We start from the raw sequence: 20,140 nt of genomic DNA, 5'->3' as shown, positions 1-20,140 counted from the left end.
AGATTCAGTGATGCTGGATGTAGGGGTATGTATCAGATTTTCTCATGGCAGAGACCGTATTGATTATTGAAGCTTGCATTTAAATTTGTACTCGGGTGCGTTATTGGAGGATGAGTGCCATAACTAAATTTGCACCCAAGGGATTTCACCATTCAGAAGAGAACATTTTAAAGAAAATGGCTATGGCAGCTCACTACTAAAACATAGGATAGAGCTAGAATTCAGATTGGTGATTTTCCACCTGCCAGTTGATATTTTAGATTACAGTAACTTGTACAAGGAATTCTCGCAGAAAGAGCAAGATGGCTCGGCAATGAAGGTAGTGGTACAGCAGCTGAGCAGATGGCTTTCAGTAGATTGGCTACATGTGTCCGAAAAGTAAAAATGTTGGTGAGGAAAGGGCGTGCGCACAATTCGGCAATTCTGAAAGGCAAAGTCATGGAAAAATTGGCATGATAAAAATTAACTAAAGCGTGTCCCTTTTTCCAGGGGGTAGGGATATAAACAGAACTGTTTACAAATTGGTGCCAATAGACTGTCATTCTTTTCCCCCCACACTTTTTTAACAAAAACTCTGCATGTTTCATTCACTTTTTTATTGTTCCTTTTAAAACCAATCTGGTATGTAGTATCTATCTGTAGCACTATTGCTTTAAGTGTTTACAAAACAAAAGTCTGTTTTAAAGAAATGCGGTTCCTATTCCTCAGAATCCTTAATATCCTCTGGAAGTACTTTCTGTTACTATCAACAAGCAGTGTCCAGCACTCTGCTCTTTCTTTTCTGGAGCAGATTGTTTAATTTGGATATTCTGTTACTTTATTTTTTAAAAAAGCCACTGTTATTTTATCAACCAACTAATTTTTCTTTTCCTTTCTTAACAGTTATGGATGATGAAGAGGAGAACAAGTAATTCCCTTAACAATTTTCAGAAAACTAAGGTTCTTTTGTTATTGCGTGCATGTGTGTTTTTAAGCACAACTACCAAGACCATTGCATGTATAATGTGCAACAATAGTATGCTATTTGGAAGAAGTGTGTTTAAAATTAGGACTTCAGAGAAACTGTACATTTGTGCAATATATCCTCGTGAACTTTACAGTACTCCGGAGAGGTCAGGTTCTTTGCTGAAGAGATAAGTGTCACCATCTGTTGCGGACCTACATCTCTAAGATTTCATTTGAATTTATAAATTGTACATTATGAAAATGCATGCCTTCTGTTTAAGTAACAGAATCTGTGTATTGGGTCAACAAGACAAAGAACTACTTTATAAAAATGGCTGTGTACAAAATGCAATTATATTTATGAAAAACTTAGATGAAAGGTACAAATCCTGAATGTAAATTACATGTAGGTTGACAATTTCATTAATTCAATGTATTTTTTTCTAAGGAAAGTTTTTTTTTCTCTCTTTGGTGTGAGATAAAATGAGAGAATTTCCTCTTGCACTGTAACTTAACTATTTTAAGTTGTAGTGCATTAACACAAGCATTGGCACAATAAGAAAATTGCGATGCAAATTTGAAAAGAACCTGTCAGTTCTCAGAAAGCAGCATGCTTAATGTTGAAAACCTGTAAATAAGATCTTATGTTTATTTCAGTGATGACATTGTAACATGCAGATTTCATAAATTCAGGCAAATAAAGTTACTCCACATTACATCCTCTATTTAAGTGCAACCTTAAGTCTGTTCACGCAGTGAAATTTTAAATTTTGCTTTTTGTGGTACAGGAAGGATTGGAATCATTTTAAGTAGCTGTTCCTCGCATGAGAAATAAGAATTATGCTCATAGACATATTTAACTCTGGCACTGAGAATGTAATGTAGTTCAATAAAAGTAACCCTGAAAACTTTTCACCTAATTCTTTTAAAATTGGTTCAGGTTTTTATTTTTAATGAGAACGCCTCTAAGTTTGTACAAGTTTTATTAAAATATACAGCAATTATGTTACTTCACTGTTATTCTGTAACCTGATCGCTTGAGGAAAAAATTGAGATAATACAGGATGTTGTACTGTATGCTGCCTAAGAGATATTTGGATAGAGACCGGGTTCCAATAACCTACAGGCCTTGAATTTTGACTTATTCTTTCCTCGTTGTGTTTCCATCTCAATCTGCTTTGAAAGCAACTGGTGTCACTTTCCCTCAACTTGTAGCTGCTTCATCAGAATGATAATTTATGTGAAACTCGATTGCGAAGAGTGCTCATAGGTAGAAGCAAACACAATGCTAGAGAGTTTGGTAAGTCTGACAGCATCTGTGGACAGAGTGGCAGAGTTAATGTTTTGAGTTTCAAACTGTTGTGAAGAAGTTATTAAGCTCAAAATGTTATCTTTTTCTCTGCTCAGCTGCTGCCAGACCTTTTGGGTTTCTCCAGCATTCTTTGTTTGTTTCAGTTTTCCAGCATCTGCAGTATTTTGCCTTTACATAGGGAGAAGCCATCAACTCAGTTTAACTTGAGGAATAAGTTAAGAGTGTACACTAAACAAATTTTTATTTTTGTCCTGGTAAATTATTATGCTAATTCTGGTCTAAAGCAGGACTGAACATTCATAGTAGTTTTGTTCAAGATACAGTTCATGAGCTATTTAGTGTTCTTCTATGTTCTTTACATTTAGTGTCATAGACATGTACAGCACAGAAACAGATCCTTCGGTATAACTCATCCACGCCAACCAGATAACCTAACCTAACCTAGTCCCATTTGCAAACACTTGGCTCATTTCCCTCAAAACCAGTTCTATGCATATACCCATCCAGATGCCTTTTAAATGCTGCAATTATACCAGACTCCACCTCTTCTTCAGGCAGATCATTCCATATATGTACCACCACCTGGTGGAAAAAGTTGTCCCTTTTACATCTTTCCTCTCTCACCCTAAACCTATGCCTTCTAATTCTGGACTCACCCACCCCAGGGAAGAGACCTTGTCTATTTATCCTATCCATTCCCCTCCGATTTTATAATCCTCTATAAGGTCACCCCTCAGCCTCCGACTCTCCAGCTCAAATTCTTTAACCCTGGCAACATCCTTGTAAATCTTTTCTGAACCCTTTCAAGTTTTACAACATCGTTCCAATAGGAAGGAGAACAGAATTGCATGCAATATTCCAACAGTGGCCAAACCAATGTCCTGTACAGCTGCAACATAACCTCCCAACTCCTGTACTCCATACTCTGACCAGTAGAGGAAAGCACAGCAAACACTACCTTCACTATCCTATCTATCTATGACTCTATTTTCAAGTAACTATAAACATGCACTCCAAGGTCTCTTTGTTCAGCAACACTCGCCAGCACCTTACCATTAAGTGTATATGTGTCCTGCCTGGATTTGCTTTTCCAAAATGCAGTACCATGTATTTATCTAAATTAAACTCCATCTGCCACTTCTCAAGCCCACTGCCCCATTTAATCAAGATTCTATTGTACTCTGAGGTAACCAGCTTCTCTGTCCACTACACTTCCAATTTTGGTGTCACCTGCAAATCCAAATCATTTATATAAAAGACGAAAAGCCGTAGACTCAGCATCAATCCTTGTGGCACACCACTGGTTCCAGGCCTCCAGTCAGAAAAGCAACCCTCCACCACCACCCTCTGTCTTCTACCTTTGAGCCAGTTCTGTATCTAAATGGCTAGTTCTCCCTGTATTCCATGTAATCTAACCTTGATAACCAGAGTCCCATGAGGAACCTTGTTGAAAGCCTTACTGAAGTCCATATATATCCACTGGTTTGCCCTCATCACTTTTCTTTGTTATTTCTTAAAAAAACTCAGTCAAGTTCATGAGACATGATTTGCCATGCACAAAGCCATGTTGACTATCCCTAATCAGTCCTTGCCTTTCCAAATACATGTAAATCCTGTCTCTCAGGATTCCTTCCAACAACTTGCCCGCCACTGATGTCGGACTCTGAGGTCTATAGTTCCTTGGCTTTTTCTCAGCACCTTCTTAAATAGTGGCACCGTGTTAGCCAACCTCCAGTCTTCCGGCCCCTCACCTGTGACTACCAATGATTAAATTTACCCTTATCCAATGTCTCAATCACAATATTACAAGGAACTTTACTACTTGACTTTTTGACAAAGAGCATCAGATCCTGTTGTCTGCTTCTGACTTATAAAATTTGTAGTTTTCAGGACTGCTGATATGTAACATGCCTTATTATGCATCTCTATTTTTTCTGTCCATATTTTTAAGTTGCATCAAATCTCTTGTCAGTCACTTTTTTCTGTTGTCACATCTATCACTCCCCGTACCGAACAAGTCCTGTTTCCTCTGATTCATGTCTCTTGTGTATCTCAACCATATCCCAAAATCTATCCCTACATTCTGAAGCTGTGCTATTAGCTGTAAGAGCCCCACACTTCCTAAAACAGGTATTTGATTTTTGAGGCTTGCAATTTATTAACCTTTTCAGAAAAATCTAAGAATTGGTGGTAAAGGCTTATTACAGGGAGTACCGTGTAGGGGCTATTACAGGGAGTACAGCTGTTACAATTTAGTCAAATTCTATAGCAACCGTTCCTGCCTTGGAGCTCATAATCCCAAACTTCCACCTCACGACCCCACTAAGGTATGGACCCACATTTTGGGAAACCCTAACCTAAACTACTTCGCCTTCACATTTTCACTCTTTTGAAGACAATCATCTAACTCTTTTGACTCTGCTTTTGGTCACCATTCCTTTAATCCTATTTATCATGGACTTGCCCTTCTGGCCCTCCAAATTGCTTGTTTGTGCTGCCTTTATATTTCAGAGCCTCATGCTCTAGTGTTCTATTTATTGAGACCAGGGATTGAGAAGTGACTGATTCATCCTACACTCAGGATATCAGATGTGGTTGGATTTAGGTTTCAAATCATACCATTGGAATTGTAGAAGGTGACTATCCATTCCAGTAACAGTAGTTCTCTCCAACAAGATGTTTTCTAGAAATTCCACTCGGAATTTATTTGCAACAGTATGTTGTAGAATAGTGCTCTTCTACGCACTAAGTAGACTATCTTAATTTTTGATCTGAGGACTCTTGAGAGATGCAATTGTGCTGTCCGAAGGTGAGAATTGGAGTTGCAATGCTGTATTTGAAGCATGTAATGCAATGGGGTATGTTGACTGTTACATAGAATGCAAATGCAGAATATGTTCTGAAGACATTTCTGGACTGTAAAATGTGTATCAAAATGCAAAATGTATTCCATTTAAAATCCGCTGTGCAATGATAGTTGGAAGATACAAGTGGAATCCTTTAATTTGGACCAATTTTGTAAGCAAGTTTGGCTTTAGGCAATGGTATCCTGAAATATTGCATCCAGAAAGATTACATTGAACCTGTGTTGCATGTTGCAAATAGTTTGTGACATCCTTTTAATGAATTTTGAGCTGAAACTGAAAATTTTCTTTAAATTGAATGTAATAGGACATTTTCACCCAAATGTACAGTATTGGTGACAGCTATTGAGTTGCTAATTGTCGATCAGATTCCTCATTGTGCAACATTAATTATCCTTTTCCTATTTCACCACCAGATGTGTGAAAAGAATCTCAAAACCTTGTCTCAATCTGTTAATTCCAACCTGGAAATAGTTTTCTACTCCTGCTCAAAAATGAGAGAGAGAAGCAGGGCATTTGGTTTAAGGTGTTGAGAATCGTTTCATTTTGAATTTAGGTCAACCATATTTGAACTTATTTCATTTTCTGTTAACTATTCAATGTCTTGGGTTAACATTGCACTTAAATTTAGGAATTGTATATTTTAAAGTCTCTTAGTAATGAGTGGAGTCCAGTGTTGCCTGTACTATCACCTTCAACTCAAAATTGAAATTTATATTGAATCATCTGCCTGCATTTATAACATGAAAAAGCACTTAGTTTCAGCTGAAGCACAGCCCACTTGCATGTATGAAACCTTGGTGAGTCACTGAATATCTATCGCACACTAAAGTTTTATTTTGAATTGATGGGTGGTGGTTGATAAATTATTAGTCAAGTAACTTGATAAGGTTATGTGCATATTATTTGGTTTAAGCTATTCATTTATGTATTTGTATGTGATTACATTTCAGATGTTTCATCCCAAGGTTTCATTTCTTTTTACACCAAATTAGTTTATAGAATGTGACACAAACTGCATATTTGTTATCCATCCCTAATTACCCTTGTACATGATGAAGAGCTGCTGACTTCAATTGCTGTGATGAAGGAACTCCTGCAATGCTAGGGAGCTCCAGGATTTGAACTAGCAACAATAAAGGAATGGTGATGTATTTCTAATCAGGTTAAAATCTTGGGAGTGGCAGTGTTCCCATGCACCTGCTATTCTCGTCCTTGCTGGCAAAGTGAGTGTTTTGGAAGTTGCTGTCAAAGGAACTTCGCTGAGGACTGTTGCATTTACTGTGCTGCAAGGAATGAATATTTCATATCCTAGATTAGGTGCAGTGTGTCTAACTTGGGTTCCAGCATTTAGTTTTTTTTTTGTCTCTAACTTCTCCACCACCTGATGCTGCCTGGCTTGCTGTGTTCTTCCAGCCTCCTGCTTGTCTACGTTAGGTGCCAATGAAGCAGACTGAATTCAACTGGATAGTATTGAGGCTCATGAGCAGTTTTGAAACTGGGCACACTAGAGTAAGGTACAGGTGTAGTCCATTTTATAATCACCAAGATACAAATTACATGCACTGCATTTCTGTATATGTTGTACAAAATTCATCATTGTTTTAAAAAATAGTTTCATGTATTTGACATTTAGTGGTTTCTCTCCAGGTGCTGCCAGAACTGTTGTGTATTTCCAGGATTTTCTGTTATTTCAGATTGCCAGCAACCTGTTTTTTTTTTGTCACTGTCATATGTGACTGTATAATAAATCTTTGCAGAGCCTAGCTTCCTTTCAGTTCCATGGATTTTCTTATTTAAGGCACTTTGACATTTTTTTTTCTGTATTCACTTGAGACATGGGCATTTATTGCCTGTCCCATAAGTCAATGTTCTCATCTGGATCTTGGATTTGATGTCAATCTTGAGTCAGGAATATTACTCCATGACTGACCTCACAAATGACTGAACAATAGTTTGCCTTATGGCATTTGTTTTTGAGGTTAGGAGCACCTTCATCTTGTGTTTTTTTTTAATTAGGTCATGGAATGTGAACATTGCTGGTTAGGTTAGCATCTACTAACCTTTGTGGTGAGCTGCCACTTTGAACTGCTGAAGGTACATCTGGTGCTGTTAGAAAGGGAATTCCTTTATTTTGATGTCACAACTGAAGTAAAAGTGATATAATTCCAAGTCAGGATGGTGTATAGCTTGGAGAGGAATTTGCAATACATATTATATATTTCAGCATTTTGGCATTGTGTAAATATCTTCTAATATGTATACTGCTTCAAGAGAATGTGCCTTACCAAATGGAACAAACTATATTGGTGTATGTACCAGCTATCATTAATTATTAACAAACTATATTTAAAAGAAAATCTTCTTACAAGCTATTTCTCAAATACTTCATCAAATAGCAGACAAAGAGGAGACAAATGAATTTGCCTCCAGTAGAAATTATTGGAACAATTATTGTGGATTTTTAAAGTTCCTCAATACTCTAACTACTCTATGAATAAACCTAATAATGCTGCATTGAAGATAATTTGCATCAACTTAACTGTTTGCCATTTACTCTATTACACCATATGCTGTCCCCAAAAACACATTTATTTGAATCCTACAGGAGTGTTCCAGTCCATTCCAAACCCTTAGACTTGCACTGTTTTGCTGCACTGTTGTCACTTCTGTTTATCCTTTGTCCTATTAATAGAGTCATCGAGATGTACAGCACGGAAACCGACCCTTCGGTCCAACCTGGTCATGCCGACCAGATATCCCAACCCAATCTAGCCTGTAACATTCCATAGCTGTTTAAAATTAAAAGTAGATAAATTAGTTCACTGATCATTGCTTTGTAATTTTAAATCTAAGTGGAAAGTGAACTGAAGCAGTCCAATTTTGAATACAATTCTTCAGCCTCCAATTCAATGTGATGTTTAAACAAGGTATGGAGGAGCGCTTACCTTACAGTCTGAACTATTAAGGAACAATATATTGAAGGATAAACCTAATAGTTGCAGTCCAGTCAGATTAATGTCAGCTTTTAGTCAATAATTTGAGACCAAAATCAAGGTCATACTTTGTGTTAGTTATCTATAAAGTATAGACCTAATACTGATCCCTGAGGAACATGGCTATATTCTTACATCCAGTTAGGAAAAAAACAACCACTAACTATCCTCCACTTTCTGGCCCGTAGCCAATTTGATTAATTATTATTTTGTTTGGACAATTATGGGCTAGTAAATTAGCATGTGAAGCACAGGATTTTTAAAGGCACTTGGCTGCATGGACACAATCCTTTGCAAGTGATAGGGCAGATTGAGAAGACTTGTTTATAATCAAAGTAAGATTTTCATCTTTTATTAAGAGGCACTGACTAGAAAAGCAAGGAAGTTATGTGAAACCCAACCTCTGTTGAAATAGTGTTCAATTTGGCACAGCATAATTTAAGAATGTCATCACTTTGAGTAGAGTCCAGCTGAGAGATTTTCAGGAATGATTACTAGAGATGAGAGACTGCAGAGATATGGAATAGCTGGGACTGTACTCTGAGTAAGAAGATTTTGTATCTGACAAATATGGAGAGAGAATAGAGGTATTCAAGATGAGAATGCTTTTGCTAGAGTAGATGAGGATTAATTATTTGCAGTAGTGGAAGGTTCTACAACCAGAGGGGATGTAGGTTTAAGGTGATTGGCAAAAGTACCAGAGGGAACAAATGATGAATGTGTTGAATGAAGTGATTTGTAATGGTCTGGGATGCATTTCCTGAAATGGTTATGGAAGCAGATTAAGTATAACTTTTTTAAGTGAATTAAACAAATACTTGGAAGGGCATCATAATATGACACTGTAGTATAAAAAGTCTCCAATCTTCTACTCTACGTTCTCAGCTGGACAGTCAGCTAGTCAGTCAGTCAGTCAACTATATGTACATATGTAAAATCTTAAACATAACATTCAGGCCAAACATGTAAGTCTGAGATGTTACATTGGTATACATGGTTGTAAATAAACATCCAGATATCTGATTCAATATAAACTTGATTCTGAGAGAGATGTGGAAGCTTATGCCAAAACTTGATGCTGAAGTCTGATTAAAATGATTAGATTAGATTCCCTACAGTGTGGAAACAGGCCCTTTGGCCCAACAAGTCCACACCGACCTGCCAAAGAGTAACTCACCCAGACCCATTCCCCTACATTTACCCCTGCCTAATGAACCTAGCACTATGGACAGTTTAGTACGGCCATTATTGGAGAGGATTCAGAGAGGCAGGATTTGTGATTAATTGGAAAAGCATAGTTTGATTTGAGATCATCAGCCTGGCTTTGTGAGGGGCAGGTCATGCCTTACAAGCCTTATTGAAATCTTTGAGAATGTGACAAACACATTGAAGGTAAAGCAGTGGATGTGGTGTATACGCATTTTAACAGGGCGTGTGATAAGATTCCCATGTAGACTTAACCATAAAGTAAAGAAGCATGGATACAGGGAAATTTGGCTGTCTGGATGCAGAATTGCCTAGCCCAAAGACAGTTGATGGAAAATATTCAGCCTGGAGCTTGGTGACCAGTGGTGTTTTGCAGGGATCTGTTCTGGGATCTCTTCTAATTTTTATAAATGACTTGGATGAGGAAATGGAAGGTTGAGTTAGTAAGTTTGCTGATGACACAAAGGTTGATGGAATTTGGATAGTGTGGAGGGCTGTTGTAGATTGCAACGGGACATTGACAGGATGCAGAGCTGGGCTGAGAAGTAACAGATGGAGTTCAATCTGGAAAAGTGTGAAGTGATTCATTTTGGAAGGTCGAATTTGAATGCAGATTGAGATTAAAGGCAGGATTCTTGGCAGTGTGGAGGAACAGAGATTTTGACATCCACATCCATAGATCCCACAAAGTTGTCACCCAGGTTGATAGGCTTGTTAAGAAAGCATATGGTGTGGTGACTTTCATTAGGGGGATTAAGTTTGAGTTGCCAGGTTATGCTGCAGCTCTATAAAGCCTTGGTTACAACACACTTGGAGTAGTGTGTTCAGCTGTGGTCGCCTCATTTATAGGAAAGATGTGGAAGCTTTAGAGAGGGCGCAGAGGAGATTTACCAGGATGCTGCCTGGTCTGGAGGGCATGTCTTATGAAGAAAGGCCAAGCTCCCTCAACTTTTCTCATTGGAGAGGAGGAGAGGTATCTCAGTAGATGGTATGCGTAGATAGTGAATAATTAGTCTTTTTCCCAGGGCGAAAATGGCTATCATGAGGGTGCGTCATTTCAAGGTAATTGGAGGAAGGTTTAGGGGAGATGTCGGAGGCAGGTTCTTTATACAGAATGTGATGAATGCGTGAAATGCATTGCCAGCAGTGGTAGTAGAGTCAGATACATTAGGGACTTTTAAGTGACTTTTGGTTAGGCACATGGATGATAATAAAATGTAGATTGGTTTGATCTTAGGATGAAAGGTTGGCACAACCTTGAGGTCTGAAGGGTCTGTACTGTGCTGCACTGTTCTATGAAGAGTGATACACCTCATTTAATCCAGTAGTTAACTGGTTGGACCTAGGTCTTGTGATAGAATCTTTGAGTCTCTGGATGTTTTTGTCATTGATGTTTCTGGCTTCACTGTTTTCTCCAATCTGTATCAAACTGTGTGGATCCATCCAAGAGCTGTTTCCAGGTCGTTTTTTGTTAACTCAAAGACTCCTGGCATCATTGTCTCAATGTAACAACTTCTCTGCTTCAAAAAGGACAGTCATCTATACTCTTTGTATTTTACTTATATAGCTATGTCTGACTTACTTTTTTGACTATAAATTGGAATCGAAAAATGTGGTTTCTTACAATATTAAGTGACTTTATATTTTATTAGCTTTTTTCCTCTAATTCAGTGCTACAGAGTTGTGTGGTTCTGATCATTTGTGACAATAGGTCATTGTTAGTTCTGTTTTTCATTGCAGCTGCCACCAGACCTAAGTTACTCAGTAATTTGTTTTTGTTTCAGATCTCCAGCATCTGCAGTTCTGTTTTATTTGCATTTGGTTCATTTGCATTTATATGATGACTTAAAATGTCAGCTAAATGTGTTTTCGCTCACCTTTCAAATTATGCTGCTTCATTTACTTGCCATTAAATGTAATATTGTGGACCTACCTTATTTATACTAAACACCCTACCCCATTATGCTGCAATTGTTTCAACTGTTGTTTTGAAAGAAAAACCCCAAGGTGCCTTCAGTTGTCTGTTTACTGGCTTGTAGCAGACTACTCAACTGTCTCAACCATGCCTTTTCTTAGAAAAAAGGACAAAATACACCTCTTTAAAGCCATTGTGTTGTCATACCCCATCCAAGAAAAATGATTGGGTCATTCTGAAACCAAGAAGGGGATTGCTTTTCACTATTCTACCACAATCAACCCCAGGGTGAATAGCAGTCAACAACAAATTTGTGTTGTACCTAATCAACACAAGTCTCCTTGTAAAATCTGATCAGCCAAAAGCCTTTAAAAGATTGGGGCTCCATAACGAGCAACAGGTTGGCCAGTCACTGCGAGGGGTCTAGGGCAGCTCAGATAGCACCTGGAATATATCTAGCCACAAAGCATAATCAATGTGCCAATTAGTTAGTGACAACTTCCTTAGTGATGACAAGGAATGCACGGTGTTTGTAATGTGATTTACAGGAAGAAACCACAAATTCCATAAAACCCGTACTGCTCTAAGACCAGTTTATATTCATAAGGGAAAAAGCAGAACATTTGGATTGATTTAAGGAAATCAAGGTATGGACATTCACTGAAGAGCTGGGACTGTCAGTTAAAGAATCCAATAAAGGGCAACCTGTGTTATCTGAACGACATAGACAAGTATTTTGTTCAAATAATCGAATGCTTGGATAACGGTTTACCCAAGCATCGGGACCTTGAGATTTTGTTTGCTTAACTGAGGTTGTACTGTAATAACTTGGAAGTGACAGTGTTCTGTTATAGGCTTTTGTCACAAATGGGCACTAGCCTGCAGTCTGCCTGACTTGATATCCACAAATAAAATGGGGAAAGTACCTCACCAGAAGTAGCTGCAGGAGATGGGGGAGATACTAAATGAGTATTTTGCATCAGTGTTTACTGTGAAGGAGGATGTGGAAAATATAGAATGTGGGGAAATAGATAGTGACATCTTGAAAAATATCCATATTACAGAGGTGGTGGTGCTGGATGTCTTGAAACGCATGAAGGTAGATAAATCCTCAGGACCTGATCAGATGCACCCTAGAGCTCTGGAAAGCTAGGGAAGTGATTGCTGATCCTCTTGCTGAGATATTTGAATCATCGATAGTCACAGGTGAGGTGCCAGAAGTCTGGAGGTTGGCTAACATACCACTTTTCATAAATGATGGTACTAAGGAAAAGCCAGGGAACTATAGAGCGTTTATGGGCAAGTTATTGGAGGGAATCCTGAGGGACAGGAAGTACATGTATTTGGAAAGGCAAGGACTGATTTGGGATAGTCAACATGGCTTTCTGCATGGGAAATCATGTCTCAGAAACTGGATTGAGTTTTTTGAAGTAACAAAGAAAATTAATGAGGACAGAGCAATGGATATGTATAGACTTCAGTAAGGCGTTTGACAAGGTTCCTTATGGGAGATTAGTTAGCAAAGTTAGATCTTCTAGAATACAGGGAGAACTAGCCAATTGGATTCAGAGCTGGCTCGAAGTTAGAAGACAGAAGGTGGTAATGGAGAGTTGCTTTTCAGACTGGAGTCTTGTGACCAGTGGAGTGCCCCAAGGATTGGTGCTGGGTCCATTACTTTTCGTCATTTATGCTCGGGTCCAAATCATTTATATAAGAGGTATAGTTAGTAAGTTTGCAGATGACACCAAAATTGGAGGTGTAGTGGACAGGGAAGAAGGTTATCTCAGATTACAATGGGATTTTGATCAGCTGGGCCAAGTGGCTGAAGAATGGCAGATGGAGTTTAATTTAGATAAATGCGAGGTGCTGCATTTTGGGAAAGCAAATCTGAGCAGGACTTATACACTTAACGGTAAGGCCCTAGGGAGTGTTGCTGAACAGAGACCTGGGAGTGCAGGTTCATAGCTCCTTGAAAGTAGAGTCGCAGGTAGATAGGATAGTGAGGAAGGTGTTTGGTATACTTTCCTTTATTGGTCAGAGTATTGAAGTTGGCAGGTCACGTTACAGCTGTACAGGACATTGGTTGGGCAGCTTTTGGAATATTGCATGCAATTTTGGTCTCCTTCCCAGTGGAACGATGTTGTGAAACTTGAAAGGGTTCAGAGAAGATTTAAAAGGATGTTGCCGGGTTGGAGGATTTGCGCTATTGGGAGACGTTGAATAGGCTAGGGCTGTTTTCCATGGAGCGTTAAAGGCTGAGGAGTGACCTCAAGGTTTATAAAATCATGAGGGACATGGATAGGATAAATAGACAAAGTCTTTTCTCTGGGGGTGGGGAGAGTCCAAAACTAGAAGTTCATCTGCTTTATCCCTGGTGTCATCTTCCCTTTTGCCATAGCCCTGGGGTATAGAGGTATTGTTCTGGAAGATGCCCTTCATTTGTGAGTCAAACAAAACTTGGAGCAATCCTATTTCCTGCACTGTCCTTCCCTTGTTGGCACTATAATGTGCAGTCTTTAATTTTCCCCTCCTTCAGGAACTGTTAACTTGTTTCTCCACCTCTTGCAAATATCTTTGTAAATTTGTTATTAGGGTGTTAGGTTTAACAGATTGAGGATTTTGCAAAGTAATAATTTGTTCATGGCATAGTATACATCTCTCACTAAGGAGGTCTCGCTATTCAGAACCTCTGCATCATGAGATCATGCCGGTTGACCTAGCTTTCTATGTACATGGTTCAAGTTAACCAGTGACTGTACAATAGAATGCACAGATTTGAGACAGAATTCTTCACACCAACCACAACTCCTTTCTCCTGAGCTTTCCACGTTGCCTCTTGCTTCAGTCCTACCATTGTAGTTCACTTCTCACCCTCACCACCTCCCTGCTACGTGGTTCTAATAGTGAACCAACCTCCGTCCTTCGAATACAAAATGGGGCTTTGAATGAGATGAGCTCAATCTTGTTCCGTGCGCTTGAGTGACCACGTACTTTTCACTGCTGTCCCTAACTTTCAAACTGAGTGCTGGTTTCACATCAGCAAACCAAAGGACAGGTATAAGTGACCATCTATCTTCCCTACCACCCCCACAACCCCTGCAGAAATTAAAAATTTCACCTAATCTTGTTTCCTGTTCCCCAGCTGATATTAGGCCTGCTGAGGTATTTGGCATTTTGATTTTGTGCTCCAAAGCTTTCAACCAAAGAAAGTGAGCTAAAGTAATCTGCAGAAATCAAAGCAGATGCTTCAAATTTTCGCTCAGTTTAACATTCACCATGGGTGTTCACTGACAACTGAGTAAGTAGCAAGTTTAGTGCAAGAATTCAAGTTAGTATTTTTTTGTTGCTCAGTTGCAGAGAGTAAGTATATTCCATGCAAATATTCTAGCCTAGAGGTAGAGACAATACCACTGCACAAGGGACCTACTAAACATGAACGATAACCCACTATATTATACCAGGCATCATTTTGTTACATCTTTAATGTGCTTTAAAATGATTATTTGCAGATTGTCTTCTACCAAAGTTGAGTTTAATGCAGAAACACATCTAAAATGAAATGAAGTGAGCTACTATGTTGAGAGATTAAATCCTTCTAGTCTCTAGAGACTTAAATTTTGGTACTGCACAATGTTTTAGAAGTGTGATCTTCCAAATAGCCAATCATTGAAATCAGAAATGGCCTTAGACTTCATCTTCTTCTACTGAAAAATATTATATTAACTCCATTTCAAATACAGTTTAGCTAAAAATGTTTGATTTTAACATCAATCTATTTAAGAAAATTAATTGATGTAATACAACAGGCATCAGATAATAAGGCTTGAAATACTACCACTGATTTCCAAAACAATCTTGTGGGTGTCACTTCCACAGCAGAGAAATTGAGAATCAATTTCAAAATTTCTCCACTTACTGTAATGCACCTTAAAAGCATTAATCTCACAAATAGAAGAAACTGGACACTATTGATAAAGTTACAGAAACATCATATTTGTAAAACAAAGTCTAAATAGTATTAATGTCAGAAAATTGTAGCTTTAAGTCACATAACCCAAGTTAAAAGTGTGCTACAATTTTTGAGATACCCTCTTTCAGAGAATACTTCAAACTCTGGCCTCAGCTGTTTGTTTTATGGAGGATGTGCATAATCCAATGACATTTACTTGAAGAGAAACAGGGAAGATAACATGATCAACAGAAATCCTTTAACCTCTATGGCTAAATTTCACTTTGTGGTAAATTGCTTGCTACTTGTGGAATCTCTTTAAATTGCACTAGCGAGCACATCTTAAATACATTATGGTATGCAAACACTAATGAAACAATGTAATTTTTCAGTGGTTTTAAATTAATGACAGGTGGGAATCAAGACATTAACCATTTAATTGTGGCGATAGAACTATTAGAACTAAAAATGTGTTTAACAGGTTACCACTCTAAAATACATCTAGGAATTTCTTTTAATGGAAAGAAAAGTTCACATTTAAGAATGATAAAAACTAATATTTTCAGCACCTGGAATAGACTGTACTGAAAATATAATCCTCTAATTGCACCATTGGTGAAAACTTGTTCCTGGTGTTAACTTCCTACTTTTGTTTACTTTCCCCAATGTTTATAAAAGATTCCTATGCTTTATTTCTGTGGTGTATGTTGATAATGCTTCATATGTGTCAGTCATTGAGGGGAACCTTGAACAAATGCACTTTGTGTGGTCTGGATTTGGATAGTTAATGACTATAGGCCAAATGAATAAACTCAGCCCATCTGATGCAATCATAAAGAGTCTCTTCAGTCCAAGTACTAAATCAGTTCTTCTCATCCATGTTCAAAAACATCCTGAACATATTTCAATCAGGAGTGGAACCAAGAAAAAGCAGTTCCTATGGGTAAGCACAAGTGAAAAATTACAAAGTGAATTGATTTGCAAATGAGCAAAAGCTCCATGGAATGTAACAATAGTTAGTGATTGTCTCTCTGTAATAATAAGTGTAACATTACACTCTATCACATTACTATATATTGACTAAAATCATATTAAAACTTGAATAAAGAGCATGATTAAAGAGGAAATATATTTTGGCACTCCTGAGAGCAAGAAGTAACACCTAACATTGCAATCCTAAAATGTGCAACTTTGAAATGAAACAATGGTTACAATTAAGTGCTGCAAGATGTTCTTGTCAGAAAACATTAACATCTCAGACTACAAGCTGAAATATTTTAGATCGCTGAATTGCTATAACTTGTAAAATGTGTTTAAAATATAAAATAACTACATTTCCCATTTTTCTGCACTTCTCATGCTTACCATCTTTTTGGCTTCTGGATCCTCCAGCTCTCTCAATCCTCAACTTTGCCACTTTTGCTGTTCCTTTCCAGTCCCATCCAGAATAACTTTGAATTATACTGCTGCAGAGGAAACCCACAAGCTGTAGAGTGGTGATAAGAAAGTGGTTGACAGTAGGAAGGTTGGGAGCAGTCAGGGAGGAGGTGATACCCCTTCAAAATAGTACCAATCAGGTCACATGACTGATCATGAGACATTGAAATAAAACTCAATGGTCAGTTACAAGGGCTCAATGCAATGTGAAAGTGAAACAACTTAAAATGGGGTGACTTCATATAGGGCTGCAGGTGCAGTGAAAAATATTTTCATGGGTTTCTGCAGAAGTAAGAGATTAACTCCAGCTTTGAAGGAAATAGGAATATTCTCAGGATGAAATAGTATTAGAAGGGATACCAGGCAATCAGGAGCTTGATTAGATAAATGGAGGAATATGCTGAGTAGACAACAGGAGTGACTAAGGGAGAGAAAATGCAGAGACCAAGGTGAGGGCAGTTGGAAATTCAGGAACTGGGGGTATTACACTGAACACTTAGCAGAAGGACTGCATTTTAAAAGAAAATTCCATAATTAACAGTTTTAATTATATTTAAAAACTTGAATTTTAAATATTTTTTTCCTGCTGCTTGCAACTCTCCATTAACTGTGAATGTGTGACTCAGTTCTGGTACACCCTACATATAAACATCCTGTTGAAGCATAGGTATGACATCTGATCTGAACAATTATATGTCAGCAAAAACACATTGATAATTTATTTTAAGCAATTGCTGATGCAAAGAGGAGTATACATTTTGGGGAGGTCAATTGAGGGAGTACAGAAAACTAAACATGGTTAGCAGGCTGGACACCAACTGTTGTTCTTAGTTGGTAAGAAAATTTATTGTCTATATTTAAGAAAACTGAAGATGGAGACTTCAGGTTTAGGTGATGTAGGTTTTCCCCACAGATGCTGATTCACACACAAAGCAAGACTTCCAATCATATAATTTCACACACAAGCATGTAATTAACTTTGACCACAAAATGACAACTTAATAATTACATTATTTTTATTTAAAGGAAAAATACATGCATTTCATACACAATGGTGCTCATAACTGCCATGTATACATTGTATACATTTTAATTAGTACAGCAAAATTTTATTCCACCTCACATACTTTACAAAATACACAGAGGTATCAAAAATGTTATGTTCTTGCAAGAACTGGCTGGTGAATACACACAAAACATCACAGCTATCAAAAAGATTGAATAGAAATAATAAGTTATACTACCCAGGATGTCCAGTGAATTTCGATACAGCAATGTCCAAAATTTAATTTGCATACACAATAACTAGCTAATAACAAATAGTAAAAACATGTTCAAGTAAATCTTGCATAATGATGCAATGTAAAAATCAAACAAGTAACAACTGGGAACTTAGTAGCTGAAAATGTATTCATGTGGTCATGAAAAAAAAAAGTGACAATAGGGAATGCCTCAAAGAGAGAACACAAAACAAAAGTGAAGGCAGTCAACATTTTAAATCTCTGAACAGCTTTGATATAAAAAACCCCATCAATTGCTGTTTAAAATTTAGTTTCGGGATTCACTTTTTTTTATTTCAAACGTCCCTTACTTGGCCATGCAGACTAAATTTTAAAGCTTTCTTGAATGGAAGTATTAGTATTTCAACATTCAGAGCCTTGTTTTGAATTTTATGTAATCCCTTTGCCAAAACAAAAAAGGCTCACTTTGCTGAATTCATTAATTTGAAAGAAGATTCTCAAATTGAAATGTGTAAATTATAAGCAAAACAACACCAAGAATATTTCAGTGCCCAGTTTAATGGCACTATCAGTTGAGTGATCTGGATTCGCATTATGGAGAGTGGGAGGAGCTTTTGTAAAGGAATAAAATTAAGTTTGTACAAAACATATAGTCCCTGTACAAATATATCTTATGAAATAAAAGTTAAGATTCTGGACAATGTGTTTTCCTTTATTGTGAATCAATGATTATAGTTATAAAATTCAACCCATCTGGGTAATTGCAGAAACAAGGATTCCATGTCTGTTAGGTGTTTGAAAAGTCATTATTTGAGAGCATTTCAATGCTTCTCTCACTGCATGCCAAACCATTGTTCTTGATCTGCCCATTGTGCAGTTTCACTATCACTACCCTCCAGGTCCCCTTCCTCTCCACTACCTTCCATGTCATCCACATCCTCCTCTTGTGCTGCCTCGGTTTGACTTTCTTCCTTCTCCATCTTTTGCATTCCCTCCAAAGACTTCTGATCATTAGGATCCATGCTGTAAAATGCAAAGCAAGTTGCTCACTAAGTCTTTTTAAACTATTACTTTGAAGTTAAATGAAAAGCAATTACAACCATGGCCATAATGTGCAGATCTTAGCAAAGGCATTTTTTTTGGGGAGGGAGTGGTGGTGCAATATACTATTTAAAATTGACAGCTTCAAATATAACTGATAAGCATCAAAAACTAACAAATTCAGCATTATTTCAATATGTTCTTTGAGTATTTTGTAAAGGATTTAAGCACACAAAGTTAATAGACCAGTTGCAATGTTTGTAGTTCTAGGATCTGAACACCAAATTACACCAGTGAAGATCTGGTGATCTCTAAATGGAACATTACTCTAAGAAGGAAGACCAAACAACTAGTTAATTTTCTGCTTTATAATAGCTATGGAAAAGGACAGGTCTGGTCCACAAATCAAGTTCTAAATTAGGGCAGCCTGTTTGCAGGCAAAGGGATGACTGCTAAGTGAGACACTTTCAAAAGTGAGTTAATGAGGCGGCATATAACGTGTAGGCAGCTGGGATCAAGTGAATTCCTAAAGGAGTATAGAGGGCGTCGGGTGTACGCTTAAGAGAAAAATCAGGAGGGCTTGAAGGGGACACGAGATGGCTTGGGCAAATAATATAAAAGGAGAATACAAATACATGAAGGGTAATAGGGTAACTAGGGAGAGAATAGGGCCGCTTAAAAATCAACATGATTCGTGGAGTCAGAAGAGATGGGCAAGATCCGAAATTAATATTTCTTGTTAATATTTACCATTAAGGTATGGATGTCTGGGAACTTGAGGAAATAAGTGGTAATATCTTGAAGAATGTCCACATTACATTAGAGATGCTGGAAGTCTTAAAACACATTACGGTAGATAAATCCCTGGGACCTATTGAAGTGTATCCTAGGACTTTGTGGGAATCTAGGGAGGAAATTTCAGGGCACCGTGCACCGTTATCATAGACAGCCACAGGTGAAGTGCTTGATGACTGGAGGGTGGCTAATGTTGTGCCATTATTTAAGAAAGGCTGCAGGAAAACGCCTGGGAACTACAGACCAGTGAGCCTAACGTCCATTGTGGGTACGTTGTTAAAAGGGATTCTGAGACACAGGATTTACAGGCATTTGGAGAGGCACAGACTAATTTGGGATCATCAGCATGGCTTTTTGCATGGGAAATAGCGTTCCATGAATTTGATTGAGCTTTTGAAGAAACGACCAAGAACGTGGATGAGGGCAGTATGGTAGACAT

General features: G+C 37.8%; 2 protein-coding genes across 4 annotated transcripts in view; one reads left to right on the top strand and one right to left on the bottom strand.

Moving 5' to 3' along the window:
* The window catches only part of LOC122562666 (sarcoplasmic/endoplasmic reticulum calcium ATPase 2), a 94,565-nt gene extending 87,672 nt beyond the window's left edge, over positions 1-6,893 (top strand). For both annotated transcript variants that reach the window (XM_088000033.1, XM_043715703.2), the window contains exon 21: positions 883-6,893. Coding sequence is in view for 1 of the 2 variants with exons in the window: in XM_043715703.2 (XP_043571638.1) it covers positions 883-911 (29 nt within the window). In the remaining variant the exon portion in view is untranslated. The remainder of the gene's footprint in view (positions 1-882) is intronic.
* A 10,729-nt stretch (positions 6,894-17,622) lies between these two features.
* anapc7 (anaphase promoting complex subunit 7) overlaps positions 17,623-20,140 on the bottom strand; it is a 49,470-nt gene continuing 46,952 nt past the window's right edge. For both annotated transcript variants that reach the window (XM_043715695.2, XM_043715696.2), the window contains one exon: positions 17,623-18,888. In XM_043715695.2, the coding sequence (XP_043571630.2) occupies positions 18,699-18,888 (190 nt within the window). In that variant the 3' untranslated portion in view covers positions 17,623-18,698. The remainder of the gene's footprint in view (positions 18,889-20,140) is intronic.

The sequence above is a fragment of the Chiloscyllium plagiosum genome, unplaced genomic scaffold (genome assembly GCF_037043375.1).
Source record: "Chiloscyllium plagiosum isolate Xiang-an unplaced genomic scaffold, Cpla_swu_hap1 HiC_scaffold_24, whole genome shotgun sequence".
Taxonomy (NCBI): domain Eukaryota; kingdom Metazoa; phylum Chordata; class Chondrichthyes; order Orectolobiformes; family Hemiscylliidae; genus Chiloscyllium; species Chiloscyllium plagiosum.
The sequence above is the reverse complement of the archived record's forward strand: the minus strand, read 5'-3'. Positions and strand labels throughout refer to the sequence as shown.